The sequence below is a fragment of the Homarus americanus genome, unplaced genomic scaffold (genome assembly GCF_018991925.1).
Source record: "Homarus americanus isolate GMGI-L3 unplaced genomic scaffold, GMGI_Hamer_2.0 scaffold54443, whole genome shotgun sequence".
In the NCBI taxonomy this organism is placed as follows: Eukaryota; Metazoa; Arthropoda; class Malacostraca; order Decapoda; family Nephropidae; genus Homarus; species Homarus americanus.
In genome coordinates this window covers 3,780,984-3,797,608 of record NW_024750852.1, presented here as the reverse complement: position 1 = coordinate 3,797,608, position 16,625 = coordinate 3,780,984, and the positions used below count along the sequence as shown (strand labels likewise).

General features: G+C 50.3%; 1 protein-coding gene across 1 annotated transcript; it reads left to right on the top strand.

Annotated features, from left to right (window-relative positions):
• The first annotated feature begins 9,654 nt into the window (after window positions 1–9,654).
• On the top strand, window positions 9,655–10,200 carry LOC121854420 (fibrous sheath CABYR-binding protein-like). Its single transcript, XM_042349091.1, has one exon. It carries the CDS (start codon window positions 9,655–9,657, stop codon window positions 10,198–10,200), a length of 546 nt encoding a protein of 181 aa, XP_042205025.1.
• Window positions 10,201–16,625: the final 6,425 nt, after the last annotated feature.

Sequence of the window (16,625 nt, the reverse complement as noted above, 5' to 3'; positions counted from 1 at the left end):
TAACCTAACCAAAGCCAACCTAATGTAACCTAACCAACAGGTAAAATATGGCACCCTATCACTGTCAGCCCAATTATAATTAAACAAAACACTATTTAATATCAGTGTACTAATAACTCACCATAATCGACACACACACACACACACACACACACACACACACACACACACACACACACACACACACAGTTTTCTTTCAACATTCAACGCCAAGCACCTGTGTGTGTGCCAACAGTCCGGGACAACACGAAGGTATTAAACATTAATTAACCAGGTGACAGGTGATGCTGATGACTGATAATTGTGGTGGTGGGTGGTTATAGTCACCAGTGTGGCCACGTAATGGTCCGTGTGGCCACGTAATGGTTGTTCCCACTAGTGTGGCCACGAAATGGTTGTTCCTATTAGTGTGGCCACATAATGGTTATTCCTACTAGTGGCCACTTAATGGTTATTCCTACTAGTGGCCACTTAATGGTTGTTCCTACTAGTGTGGCCACATAATGGTTGTTCCTACTAGCCTGGGAGCCCTACCACCACCACCTCCACACACTTGTAAACAAAGACACCTACAGACACATACTTCAAGGTTTAATCAGGTCGTGGCTGGTAGGTGGTAGTGGTAGCGGTGGGTGGTGGTAGGGGTAGGTGGTGGTAGGGGTAGGTGGTGGTAGGGGTAGGTGGTAGTTGTAGGTGGGTGGTGGTAGGGGTAGGTGGTAGTTGTAGGTGGGTGGTGGTAGGGGTAGGTGGTAGTTGTAGGTGGGTGGTGGTAGGGGTAGGTGGTAGTTGTAGGTGGGTGGTGATGGGTGGTAATGGTGTTGGCGGTGGGTTTGATGAGGTAGTGGTGTGGTAGTGGGTGGTAATAGGGTGGGTGGTGGTGGCGGTTGGTGGTGGTGGTGGGTGGTAGTGGTAGTGGTGGGTGGTGGTAGGGAGTGGGAGGCAGTTGTAGGTGGGTGGTGGTGGTGGTAATGGTGTTGGCGGTGGGTTGTGATAGTAGTGTGAGTAGTAGTGGGTGGTAATAGAGGTGGGTGGTGGTAGCGGTTGGTGGTGGTGGTAGAGGTGGGTGGTGGTAGCGGTTGGTGAGGTGGTGTGGTAGAAGAGGTGGGTGGTGGTAGCGGTGGGTGGTGGTAGAGGTGGGTGAGGAGGTGAGGCCAGGGTGGGTGGTGGCGTGGGGAGTTGGTAGCGGTGGGTGTGGTGGTAGCGGTGGGTGGTGGTAGCGGTGGGTGGTGGTAGCGGTGGGTGGTGGTGGTAGAGGTGGGTGGTGGCTGTGGTGGGTGGTGGTAGAGGTGGGCAGTGGTAGAGATGGGTGGTGTGGTAGCGTTGGGTGGTGGTAGGGGTGGGTGGTGGTAGAGGTAGGTGGTGTGGTAGAGGTGGGTGGTAGGGGTGGGTGAGTAGTAGCAGTGGGTGGCAGGTGGTAGGAGTGGGTGAGGTGGTAGCGGTGGGTGGTGGTAGAGGTGGGTGGTGGTAGAGGTGGGTGGTGGTAGAGGTGGGTGGTAGAGGTGGGTGGTGGTAGCGGTGGGTGGTGATAGTGAAGGCGGTACAGTATTAATAACCGCAGTAAGGCAATAAACACGATTATGGTGAGATTTAATGGATTCTAATATCCCGATACTGAGGGCGTAAACCTGTTAAGTCCGCCACCGACACATTAATGTACACACACACACACACACACACACACCTGGGAGTTTCACAGCTCCAACTGATTACGGTGTGAAGTATTATTATTATTATTATTAATATAATTATTATTATTATTATTATTATTAATATAATTATTATTATTATTATTATTATTATTATTATTATTATTAATATTATTGCTATTATTATTATTATTATTATTAATATTATTATTATTATCATTATTATTATTATTATTATTATTATTATTATTATTATTATTATTATTATTATTATTAATATTATTATTATGTGCATTTACGTAAAAAAATATCCCTGGACATTATCTGGCACCATCTATTGGAGAGTTAACATTTATTTTCAAATTTTGCTTAGTATTATAGTGTGTGTGTGTTGTTAGTCAGGCGTTATTTACACCAGATATAAACAAATGACAAACACGACCCACAAAAGTCAATATCCAGACGTTATCAAAAGTGTCGAGGGAATTCTGGCCCAAAATTGAACAGTAATAATTCTGTTGGCCGAATAACCATGAGTGCACTGCCCCCACCCCCTCACCCCTCCCCCAGAACAATACGGCGACAATCGACACCCGCCAATTATGCCAAAGCAAAACCTATTTTTTTTCCTCAGCGATCGGCACACCTGACGGACACCTGCAGGAACGATACTTTTTAGGTTAATCTGAAAATATATAGAGAGAATTATACGTCTGTGTGTGTGTGTGTGTGTGTGTGTGTGTGTGTGTGTGTGTGTGTGACAGGACACCCAGAAGCACTCACGCACACCTGTTGCGACCGTCACCACCTGCTGTAGCTCGACCACACAACACACCATTACGACAGCCGTAGATGGGTACATGTATGTGTGTGTGTGTGTGTGTGTGTGTGTGTGTGTGTGTGTGTGTCGTGTAAGCCGCTCACTCACACTCGGCGTCCCACATTATCTAACCCTCTCCACCAGTTCCCCCTTTGGCTGCGTTAAAGCCGGGCGAGTGTCCTGCAGTGAACACCAGGAACAATGGAGAGTGTGTGGCCAGCCTGTTAACCCCTTCCTTCCTTCCTCCACTCACCTCAATACCCCTACCATCCCTCCTGCCCTCCACATGGTCCCCTTCCCTCCCTCCCACACTACGATGGCCTCTCTCCCTCACCCGTGCTTCCATACATTAATACGATCCCTTCTCCTCTTTCATACATTCTCCACCACACACACCGCCAATGATGATGCAACGCGTACGCCGCCGCTTCATTCCTTGAAAGCCAGAGGCCTCGCTGTTGGCCATGTTCAATAATGTAGTGTAGACAGTGAGGGTTACGTGACGTAGTTTTGGTGTGAGGGGAAGACCATGCTCTCCTCCTCCTTCCTCCCTTCCCTCTCACTCACTCTTACCATAACCTACCACAAGCGATACACACTACCACACAAACCAACAAGACACACAAGTCTCCTCCCTTTGACCTAATCTCCTATTGTGACTTACTCCCCTAGTGTCTCCTCCCCTTAACCTAGTCTCCTAGTGTCTCCCCTTAACCTTGTCTCCTAGTGTCTCCCCTTGACCTAGTCTCCTAGTGTCTCCTCTCCGTGACCTAGTCCCCAGTGGCTCCTCGACAGCCCATACCAGCCCTCACTTAGTCCCTAATTTGACAGTGACACGCCCCCAAATACCCCCCTGACCCAGTCCCCTAGTACCCCCCTGACCTAGTCCCCTAATGACCGCCATAACTTAGCATCACGGGGCCTCTTGACCAAGTTATCCTCATTAGCACTATTGCCGCCGACCTGCAGTGTCTCACAGCACCAGAAACACTTCACCAAATTCACCTCTTACATTTAATTAAACACTGTATGTATGTATGTATGTATGTATAGCGTTTTATACACCTATACATACAAATACATAATGGACCTACAAGAAACATATAGTGGATAAGTTCACTAGTCACTATACACGTATATAATAGCACAAGTGACTGGGTGTGTGAACAGTACAGTACACCAAGTGATCGTTCACGAGTCACCAACACTTCACGGCAGCAGTACACAATACACCGTGTGGAGACTGGCGGAGCGACACACACACGCCGCCAGCACGCGTCACACACAACAAGTGGTTCCTTACACAAGACACGGGAGGCGCGCGCCACGACGACAGTCACATTACAACACTCGCCAACACCTCACCACCAACCTCTCCGACGCCACTCCGCATCCCACCCTCAGGAGCGATTCCTTCACTGTTGCCAAGGTGCAGTCGCTCCTCCGGCCTTCTTAGTCCAGACTTGCACGTAGTAGTGAACAACTTGGATGTTCTGGCTCAGTTAGATAATGACGCAGCTGGGGAGAGGTGCTCCTCGTGGAGATGACGCTGGTGTGGCGTGTGGAGTGCCACTTGAGCAGCGGGTGTGTGGTAGTGTGGTAGTGTGGTGGGCAGCGTCGCCGACCACAAGAAGACAAACACCGGCAGCCGCGGGAGCAACAAGTACTACCTCTGTTTCTCCTAGGTACTGCTCTCCTTGGCACTAATATCTACAACATATCAGTGTCGACGGCGTATAAAGTATGAAACATTTAGAACAAGTATTGAGCCAGTGCGCGGGAGTAGAGGCACTGTGACGTAGTAGAGGGGGTCACCACGCACTAATACTACCAAACAAACGGTCGGTGTGGAGTCTCAACGAGGTAAAACAATATATTTCTTGCACAGATTCAACGTGTTGCAACAAGGATCACTATATACACTTCATAATGTAGTGCACAGTGAGACACAGTTACTGGAGGAGTGAGGCACCATCCTCCTCTACCGTCCTGGTAACACCAAGTATTTTCCATCATCATGATCAACAGCCAAAGTGGTCGCCATAACTAGTAGTGATGTGATGGTGGTGGTGGTGGTGGGGTGGTGGCGGTAGTGGTGGAGATGATGGTGGCAGTGTGGTGGCGCGTGGCGGAGTGCGGGGTGGTGGCGCTGGGCACTCCTGACCTGGAGGCGCAGGTGGCTGTGCGGCGCCCGCGTTGCCCCCCGCCGGGATAGAGGGGGTTACATTACGTGAAGGATAACACCTCCGCCACACACTAACACCCACCTCCACTCCCTCATTTAGTGCTCCTACATAGAGGAGTGGAACTTTATTATGTACTAAATGAAAGGGAGGAGAGGTACAGGATCCACCATGTTGAGAGAGAGAGAGGAGAGCGGCGGGTGGTGGCGTATGGCAACACAGCAGGAGGAGCACCAGCGGCAGCAGGACGGCCCAGGCTCCTGCGTGCCACGGGCCACCCGCTCATTCAAGTGCCACCACCCGGCCCTAACACAGTAGCCGCCCGTCCGCCACAGTCACACTCACAACACACTGTAAGGTCTATAACATCTCTTCCTGAAACAACACGAGGAATATAAGAGGGTGGAGGGGGTCGTGTTGCAGCCAGTCCACACCACTAGTGGTAACACATGATGAAGGAGACACACATGGTAGTCGTGAATTAATCCGTCCTGACCACAGCGTCACACAGCACCAGGTCTCCAAGACATGGTCGACACACAGTAAACCTCCATATGGTTGTTATTAGGGTAATGAGGTGCTGAAGGAGGGACAGTTAGTTGGGCAGCCCGGGGGCATCACCTAACAGACACACTACTTCCTTTTGTACAAAAAAGTGTGTCAAGTCAAAATAATTAAGAAAGTAAGGAGCTGTTGGCCACCACACCACACCACCGCCCCCCATACAACAATAACTAATATGTAACCGTCCTCACACGACAGGTGCAACAATCGGCAGCCAAGAGAGAGTTTTCTGCAGCAGGACTGAGCAGACGACACTAGGAGTTAGTTGAGTATTAAAGGCGAACTATTATATGGGTGGCCAGCATGTGAAGACTCTGCCACTCAATAACCGACGCCCTTACCTGGGAGTTGTCCACCACACAGGTACACACACCAACACCTGTCCCACTACACGGTGTGCCTCTCCTGCTACACGGTGTACCTCTCCTGCAACACGGTGTACCTGTCCCACTACACGGTGTACCTGTCCCACTACACGGTGTACCTCTCCTGCAACACGGTGTACCTGTCCCACTACACGGTGTACCTGTCCCACTACACGGTGTACCTCTCCTGATACACGGTGTACCTGTCCCACTACACGGTGTACCTGTCCCACTACACGGTCTACCTCTCCTGATACTACACCACACTCAAATGTTCTCAACCTCTGTGTGTGTGTGTGTGTGTGTGTGTGTGTGTGTGTGTGTGTGTGTGTGTGTGTGTGAGGATCTTGGACAGCGAGGATGAGTGACGCCTCCACCACAACACACATTTTGGCTTCTTATGACTGACGACACAGTAAACATTTAGGGGAGAGAGAGATAAAGTCCCTCCCCCTTCACCGCCTTCTTCGGTATAATCATAACACGCAAGTGAGTTCCTGGCCCGTGCGTGAGATCACAAAGGTTTCTTGTAAGTTAAGATGAGAGAGACGACTCATAAAATAACACTGTATTAAAACACTGAGGCTCTACCGTTACTAGACACGATTACTGGACAAGACAAAAGGTAACCTAACCTAACCCAACCCGACCAAACCTTACCTAACCCAACCCGACCTAACCCAGGAGAGTTTGGTCTCCCAACCCTGGCTAAACCTCCCTGGCTCCACACGGCTCTCATGGCTTCTGAGAACGCCGCCATAAAGCTATAGGGAGAACGACCTCAGACAACACGCTGAGGTTTTAAGAATAACTCCAGTAGGTGGCTGTCCTGACCAGACGACACCCCCCCCCCTACACACACACTAAAACAGGTATGACCAACTCTTCATCACCCTTGTTAAAACTTATTCCTCTCTCACACACCAAGACCAGACGTTGTTACTTAATTAATAATCCCGGCCGCCTGAACAACCTATAACAACAATTTAATTAAAAAATTTAATAAAGTTGTCTGGTGAGAAAACTTAAGACTTGGTGATCAGTGTGTATTATTACACACACACACACACACACACACACACACACACACACACACACACACACACACACACACACACACACACACACACACACACACACACACACACACACACACACACACACACACACACACACACACACACACACACACACACACACACACACACACACACACACACACACACACACACACACACACACACACACACACAGAGTAAAGAACGGTGTTAGAAAACTCAAAACAGGATCATTTGACGTAAAAGTTGAGTGTAGAGAGAGGGAGGAAGGCTGGGTGTGGAGAGAGTGAAGAGGGGAGGGTGTAGAGAGAGGGAAGAAGGCTGGGTGTGGAGAGAGGGAAGAGGGGAGGGTGTGGAGAGAGGGAAGAAGGCTGGGTGTGGAGAGAGGGAAGAGGGGAGGGTGTGGAGAGAGGGAAGAAGGCTGGGTGTGGAGGGAGGGAGGGTGAAGGGTTACGCCTCCAGGAGTGAGCGTCTTCACACAATGCTTTAGAAATATTACCTCATTTTGGTGAGAAAATTAACTCCCTCACACAAATAACTGCAGTGTGTGTGTGTGTGTGTGTGTGTGTGTGTGTGTGGCCAATAAGGATCAACTAGACAGTGCCCTTGTTAAGGGTCCCAGGGCGGGTTCCTCCACATGTTTACAGTCTCGTGAGGTCTTCAAGAGGTCAAATGTCCACTTTCCGGGAACCGTCTGTTACACCCTCAACCCCTCAGGGTTTTTACACACTTAATGTCAAGTGGCTCGGGTCTCCACCACACCCTCAAGCGTCCTCGTCTCGTAATGAAATACATAATTCCCACGAGGCGCCTTTTTCAGGAGCTGTCGTCTTGTATAGCCAAGATCTTCACGAGTAATCTGCCCTTTTTAAACTAATTTCTTCACGTTTTACTCGTTTACCTGCTGGTGTGGATTACTTGTTGTGACGTAAACACCAGGTAACCATCAACACAACACACATCACAAATTATATAAAATTGACGGAAAATAATCCTTAATCTTCCAAAAGCTTCTTTTGTGGTTTCCAGGAAGGCAGTTGTATACAGAGGAGCTATTAATACAGGAGCGCCCACCTGTACACGAGCGACTTAACAAAACACGGTTCCCTACCTACACTCTTAATTGGTTTTCCACCGTATTATGTTCCCGCACTCCCCACCTCATCCTACCCTACCCTACCCTACCCTACCCTACCCTCCCCTGCCCTGCCCTACCCTACCCTACCCTACCCTACCCTGCCCTACCCTACCCCACCCCACCCTGGAACGTAATAAATTAACCTACGCGCAAAACTCACCGCGAAGAGGTTTGTATAGACGAACGTAGGGACCCATTCACAGATGGGTGGACTAAGGGTGCCACGGATGAGAACTAGTGAGCTTTAGGACGAGCGTTGTATCAGCCACCGCTCTACCTACCTGACTTGGATGGCGATAAATAAATAAAATATATACCGTGGAATAAGCAATGTAAGTAATAACATGAATTTTACATATTAGAATATTTTGTACCATACCCCCCCCCACCCCTTCCCCACCCCGACCCTAACTTCAATTCTGGTGACAGCTCGTGGTGGTGGTGGTGATTGCTCGTGGTGGTGGTGATTGCTCGTGGTGGTGGTGGTGCTTGCTCGTGGTGGTGGTGATTGCTCGTGGTGGTGGTGGTGGAAACTCGTGGTGGCGATGACAGCTCGTGGTGGTGGTGGAAACTCGTGGTGGTGGTGACAGCTCGTGGTGGTGGTGGAAACTCGTGGTGGTGGTGACAGCTCGTGGTGGTGGTGGTGACAGCAGACAGAGTGGAGGGCCGGGCCGCTCTATCACCCACGCTGCCTCTGACATCCAAGTGAGCCAACACGAGGCGGTCACAACCAGGTGAGCAACGAGAGACTAACCACGTTCACTCACCTTACTCCTCCTACAGGTAAGGACCCACTATCGTGTTTCCTCCACTTACACACAGAAGGGGCCGCGTTTGTAGTGGGCAGTGTGGTGTTGGAAATATCTATCTATATATCGGGTCACATGAAGATCACCCCTCATCTACTACTAATACTACCGGTATAGAAGCGACTAGTCCCAGATCGCCCCTCTGGTTCCACCACCCCCCTATTCTCTAACACTGGGCCATCACCCCCCTCCCCTCTCCTTCCACAATTAACATGCAGCCATATCTAGTATCACCGCCCGTGTAATGTGACCTGGTGGAGTACGCTTAAACAACCACTATTAATTAACAAATGTATTCTGATTTTTTTTTAAGTGAAATTTTTTTAAAACGGGATGAAGTTAGGAGTCTTAAGAGTTTCACAGGTAAATACAAATCACACCTGAGATAACATTACCTAAATAAGTGTCCTCGGTACTTAATTATTACTTATACGTATCTAAGTACCTTCTTCACTAACAAGCTTTAAGTAACATCATCACTTTTCCTGCTATATACAGGGTCGACGTTAAGGTAGCTGTACCTCCTCCCCACCGTCTTCCCTCCCCCAGGAACATTAAGCAGACACAGAGGAAGGGAATTTCACAGTCGGTATAAACAAGAGTAAAAGTAAAACACATACACCTGTAGTTTGCTGCGTCGTAAACTTGTATTACTCGGAGCGATAAAATGCTCTCTAATGCTCCAAGTTTGGTCGGTGATAATTTATTCAGGATTTGCACTTAAAACAGAGAGATATATACTGGAGGGAGATTGAGCTTTACCCACCCAAAGAAACTCAAGGTGAGTCTTCTTCTACACCCGGTACAGACAGACAGACAAAATGATCCGCTCTGTATTGTATAAGTTTTCCCTTGAAGGACGGACTCACACCTGCCTTATTCCTTCACATTTTTTGTTAGTTAAGTCTACCAACACACTACTTCATGTCCACCTGCCACCCAACACCTGCCATCCACCTGTGAACTAAAACATGCCGGCCACACCCTCGACATTAGGATGTGTCAAGACAGGTTGTGTAACATAAGGCAAGACTCCCGGTCCCTGCTGGTGAACTAACACAACCTGTGCCCATGAGATCATTAACTTCAGGTAAAGCTCTCCCTAGAGGTAAAGCTCTTCCTGCAGCTAAAGCTCCCCATAAAGCTCTCCCTACAGGTAAAGCTCTTCCTGCAGATAAAGCTCCCCATAAAGCTCTCCCTACAGATAAAGCTCTCCCTACAGGTAAAGCTCTTCCTGCAGGTAACGCTCTCCCTACAGGTAAAGCTCTTCCTGCAGATAAAGCTCTCCCTACAGGTAAAGCTCTTCCTGCAGATAAAGCTCTCCCTACAGGTAAAGCTCTTCCTGCAGATAAAGCTCTCCCTACAGGTAAAGCTCTTCCTGCAGATAAAGCTCTCCCTACAGGTAAAGCTCTTCCTGCAGATAAAGCTCTCCCTACAGGTAAAGCTCTTCCTGCAGATAAAGCTCTCCCTACAGGTAAAGCTCTTCCTGCAGATAAAGCTCTCCCTACAGGTAAAGCTCTTCCTGCAGATAAAGCTCTCCCTACAGGTAAAGCTCTTCCTGCAGATAAAGCTCTCCCTACAGGTAAAGCGCTTCCTGCAGATAAAGCTTTGCCCTAATCAAGGGTGGTGTGTGGAAACCTCCTTTTACCTGGGGCTGGGGAAGAGTCTGACGGGGGGGAGGCTAGTACACACACACACACACACACACACACAGAAAGAGTGAGTGAGTGAGCGGAGGCCTCACCCCTACCGCCGCCTCCTCTGCCTCGCCCTTCCCAACAATAAAGCGGAAATATAATCTCCGTTAGGGGTGGGAGGGCACACACACACACACACACACACACACACACACATACACACACACACACACACACACACACACACACACACACACACACACACACACACACACACACACACACACACACACACACACACACACACACACACGGGTTTCTTATCCTTACGCTTGGGGCACACCTTACCTAACTCTGGTTCATTGCCCACAAGATCAACACCCACATCTCTCTCTCTCTCTCTCTCTCTCTCTCTCTCTCTCTCTCTCTCTCTCTCCCACATAACACCCACAACCCTCTCACTCCCACAACTCTCTCCAACCTAGAGCCAAGTCATAATCCCTCAAGTTATAATCGTATGACTCCTGGAGGCAGTACAGTATTAATATAGGAGTTGTGTGTGGGGGATATTACCTCCAGCCCCGCGCCCCTCCTGAACAAGGCAAACCCCACCCCACACAAACAAATTCCCAGCTACGCACACACAACCATGCATTCACACATACACACACGCAAAATATTTTCTCTTTCACAACAAATAGTTATTTAAAAGTAAAAAAAAAAAATCCCAGTTCGCTATTCGTCAAGTTTTTCAGTAATTTGTATTTTCCAGGTTGGTGACTCATCAAATCTGCAAAAACATTTTTGTTTTCTTTAAGTATAAAAGACTCGTCAAATTACCAAGAGTTTGTATAGTCCTAATTCGCGACTCGCCAAAGCTGAATGAACTGGCGTCCTCTAGTCTTGCTCTGCCTTATATGTGTTTCAATAATAATAACCGCAGAGGAGGGGCCTTGGGGAGGGGGCAGGGGAGGGGCTGGGAGCTTGGGGAGGGACAAGGGGGTTGGGGAGGGCTAGAAAGGGGGCAAGGGGGGGGGACTGCTGGGGTAAACACGGGCCCCAGCGATGTCATTCCGGGATTCCAGTTTACACTACGATTCTTCATTCAGTTAGAGCCTTAAGACTCGTGTGTTTTAATCCCGTGATGTGAGGGAGTGTCGGCGTTGTCCCACAAAGGTAAAAAACTTACAATTCATTTGAATTTAGATGTGACATTATGGGGACATGAAAAGGGGGTGACGGTGGAGGAGACAACCTCCTGGGTGGTGGAGGTAGGGGAGGTAGTGGTGAGGTAGGGAGGTAAGGGAGGTAGGGGAGGTAGGGAGGTAGTGGTGAGGTGGGGAGTAGTGGTGGGGTGAGGGAGGTGGGGAGTGGGAGGTAGGAGGTGGGGAGGTAGTGGTGAGGTGGGGAGGTGGTGGTGGTAGGGGAGGTGGGGGAGGTGGGAGGTGGTGGTGAGGGAGGTGGTGGGGGGTGGGAGGTGGGGAGGTGGTAGGGGAGGTGGGGGAGTGGGGGTGGGGGTGGGGGTGGTGGGGAGGTGGGGTGGTGGTGGGGTGGTGGTGGGGAGGGTGGTGGTGGCCGTGGGGTTGTAAGATCCTAATGAGGAGGTGGTGGGGACAACGGGAGGGTGAGGAGAGTGGGTGAGGGAGGTGGTGGGGGAGGAAGGAGGTGAGGGGAGGAAGGAGGAGGTGAGGGAGGAAGGAGGTGAGGAGGGTAGGTGAGGGAGGTGGGGGGAGGAAGTGAGGTGAGGGAGGAAGGGAGGTGAGGGAGGGTAGGTGAGGAGGTGAGGAGGAGGAGGAGGTGAGGGAGGAAGGGAGGTGGAGGAAGGGAGGTGAGGGAGGAGGAGGTGAGGAGGTGAGGAGGGAGGTGAGGGGGGAGGGAGGTGAGGGAGGAGGTGGGTGAGGGAGGTGGGTGAGGGAGGGTGGGTCTGCTTGAGAATGTCGGGCATTGAGCAACATCTCAGCTTTAACCAGGGCTTCGTCACCGCGGCCTTACACCACACTCTTTGATCCCACACTGGCCTCCCTGCACTGGCCTCTGCACCTCCACCACACTGGCCTCTACACCTCCCACCACTAACCTCCACACCTCCCACCACACCAGCCTCTACACCTCCACCACACTGGCCTCCACACCTCCACCACACTGGCCTCCACACCTCCACCACACTGGCCTCCACACCTCCACCACACTGGCCTCCACACCTCCACCACACTGGCCTCCACACCTCCACCACACTGGCCTCCACCACTACTGCCAGCTACCCTACCGAGACACTCACCAGGTAAAAAATTCCGACTCGTTTTATCTCCTCTCTCATACGCGATTCTTTTTCCCTTCGTCGCCTCTTACGGGTACAGGCGAGACAGTGTCCCCCAAGGATGGCGTCTGCTCTCCAACACACCTCCTGCAGAACACGTCAAGTGAATCCAAAGTACCACTCGGTGTTCATTCCATTATCAGTTCGCATTTCCGGTTGTGTGGTTCATATATACAAGTTAAAATGTTGTATGGTTCATGTATACAGGTTAAAATGTTGTATGGTTCATGTATACAGGTTAAAATGTTGTATGGTTTATGTATACAGGTTAAAATGTTGTATGGTTCATGTATACAGGTTAAAATGTTGTATGGTTCATGTATACAGGTTAAAATGTTGTATGGTTGTAGTATACTGGTTAAAACATTATCTGGACATATCTATTCTGCCTCCCTACCTCCCTTCCTCCCTTCCCTCACTGGTGCTCCACATGGCACTGAACAAGCAGAGTTCGAGGAATGATAAAACTGAAACCTGACAAGAACCACCAACAACAAGTCAAAGTTTTCATGACACACAGCGGCCTAACACCACAAGTTAAATGACTGACTGCCAGATGCTCTAGTACAGGTCAACACAGAGTCCCTGCTTCATTATGACTGACGCACCTGTTGGAGGGACGGTGGAGGGTACAAACACCCCTTCCTCATCCTACCACTGACAGTGAGGAAGGGGACATGTACAGTACTTTATCCGTCTGTGGATAACTCCCCCTCTCTCTCTTCTTCCTACCTTTACCTACAAACTCCTCCGTCCCTCCTCACGCCACTCATCAACACACACCACAACTTATCACCCATACATAACCCATTACACCCACATCCACCACTGTTCCACCTCTCCACACGCTAACCTCCTCCTCCACCGCCTAGCATTACCCATCCTCTTTAACCCAACTGTTCCATATCCAAAGATCTTGCTGCCTCATGTACTGGTCGTTCAAGAACCTAACTACCAGAGGAACTAACTGCTGAAGGATATGGCAGTGTTGAGGACCTACTTGCCTTAAGAGCCATCATGTACAGCGAGAGAGTGAAGTATCTTGCCGGGGTTTTGACGAGTACATCGCAGAACGCGTGTGTGGCCCGCATACAGTTGGCAGGCCTGTGGAACTTTGGAAACGGGGGCGCCAGTAACACCATTCACTGTGTTGGGAAGTCATGTTCCATTATACTTGGGCCAAAACCTGGGAAGATACATCATCATTCTCTCGCAGTATATAGGGAGTAGAGCTGCCAACCCTCCACGGGCCGACGGTGAGACCATCTGGGGATGTGGTGAGCCAGGTATGTGTCCACGAGTGCCGCCCCCCTTCGTGGAATGTGTGGAACGTGTTAATCTATATAATAAAGAAGAGGTTCAATAATGCACCATGAGAGGCTGACTGAACCGTCGCCTCCCAGGTGTACCTGTCTACTACTACCGGCCTTAACTAATACCCTGCTGGCGCTGGGGGCGGGGGACACATGGTGGGGTGTGAGGCGTCGGGTGTCAGCGGCGCCCCACAAGAAGTGGGCGGCTACAGCAGTAACGATCAGGGTGACGAAGGAGAGCTGCTGTGCTTGCGCCCGCCGAGGGGAGCACACGCGACCTCTGCGCCACGCCTCTCCTCTCCCTAACATCCTACTTTAATACTTCTCACACCCTCGTTTAAAACACGCCCCTGGAGGCTGTTTTATCTCTCCGGTGATGCTCGCCACCACACCTCTGTATACACCCCTGGTGATTAGTGAGCCACAGGTGAGTTAATGGTGAGTCCACCTCAGGTATACAGGTGGCAGCGTGCGGCGCCGGCACCAGCCTCACCCTGGGACCACCTCACCTGTCTCGCCCACACACTCCGCCGCCACCACCTGCACAACCACCTGTACCACTCACCACCTGTACCACTCACCACCTGTACCACTCACCACCTGTACCACTCACCACCAGAGCCTTACACCACCAGAGCCAATACACCCCATACAGCAAGAGTGGCATAACCAGCACCTATTATAGAGGCGAGTGAGGATCCAACACCAGCTGATGTAAGACCACCGTTAGCTACAGCAGACGACAGGTAGCAGGAACAGCAGATCTCAGGTAGCAGGAACAGCAGATCACAGGTAGCAGGAACAGCAGATCTCAGGTAGCAGGAACAGCAGACGACAGGTAGCAGGAACACCAGATCACAGGTAGCAGCAACAGCAGATCACAGGTAGCAGGAACAGCAGATCACAGGTAGCAGGAACAGCAGATCTCAGGTAGCAGGAACAGCAGATCACAGGTAGCAGGAACAGCAGATCTCAGGTAGCAGGAACAGCAGATCTCAGGTAGCAGGACGACAGGTAGCAGAACACCAGATCACAGGTCAGACACAGGTAGCAGGAACAGCAGATCACAGGTAGCAGGAACACCAGTCACAGGAACACCAGATCACAGGTAGCAGGAACAGCAGATCACAGGTAGCAGGAACAAGCAGATCACAGGTAGCAGGAACAGCAGCACAGGTAGCAGGCAGCAGCAGCAGAGGCACACGAGTCAGTGAAACAAAAGCCAGACCTGACAGAAAAACATCTATACCCCCAGCCCCCTCCGCACTTTTCCTGTTCCGAGGGGAGGGAGGGGTAAACTGTGGCGGAGAATGGCACTTTTTAGCTGCAGGTAATACAGTTTACAGCCTGCCCGCCCGCCCCTGCAGCACGGGCACCTGGGGCAGTATTACTATGGGGGGTGTATTACCCATTTCTTTTTGGTTCACATGTTATTTACTATTGTTCTCTACCTCACCTGTGTTCTCTATTTTCCTGAACTGTTATCTGTTGGTTTCAGCTCAGGACACACACACACACACACACACACACACACACACACACACACACACACACACACACACACACACACACACACACACACACACACACACACACACACACACACACACACACACACACACACACACACACACACACACACACACACACACACACACACACACACACACACACACACACACACACACACACACACACACACACACACACACACACACACACACACACACACACACACACACACACACACACACACACACACACACACACACACACACACACACACACACACACACACACACACACACACACACACACACACACACACACACACACACACACACACACACACACACACACACACACACACACACACACACACACACACACACACACACACACACACACACACACACACACACACACACACACACACACACACACACACACACACACACACACACACACACACACACACACACACACACACACACACACACACACACACACACACACACACACACACACACACACACACACACACACACACACACACACACACACACAGACACACACACACACACACACACACACACACACACACACACACACACACACACACACACACACACACACACACACACGTCCTCCAAACAACAATGTTCCTTTAGTCAAGACGAGGGATGAGGAGCAGAGGAACAGGGAGGTGGGGAGGGGAGGACTCACAGTTATATACAGTACTACACACCTGTTGCTCACGAGGCCCAGGTGTGTGTGTCGACAACCCACTACTACTACTACTATCACCACCCTCACCTGTACCACACACACACACACACGGCATCCCTTCCTGCCCTCCTTGCCCTGACCCCACGTCCCGGGTTCTCAAAGGCACGTGTCTCATTGCGCCGCCCCCTCACCTAGGAGTCTCAAGCAGGCACCTAACTGGCTTACTTTAAGTTATGACGCAGACTTGGCGGCCATAATGGCGTCGAAATTGCATTGAGACTCCACCGTAATACTGGAAGCGAACTCGTATCCCTGTTACGGAAATTGGAAGACAAAAAAAAAACAGCGCGGAAAGTTTGGAAAAGTCGAGGTTTAGGATTTATAAAAAGATTCACAGATGTTAACTTTCCACCTGGTAACCGGATGACACAACTGACATCTAAACGCCATCAAAGGTTCATTAAGACTCTAACAACAGGTAGACGTTCTCTCTATCCATCACCTGTCTCAAAAAAGTACACAAATTAATCTATATTTTTCTCCCCC

Bases quoted from the DNA above. Each gene is read 5' to 3' on its own strand.
- LOC121854420 (XM_042349091.1), top strand. From the start codon at position 9,655: ATGAGATCATTAACTTCAGGTAAAGCTCTCCCTAGAGGTAAAGCTCTT.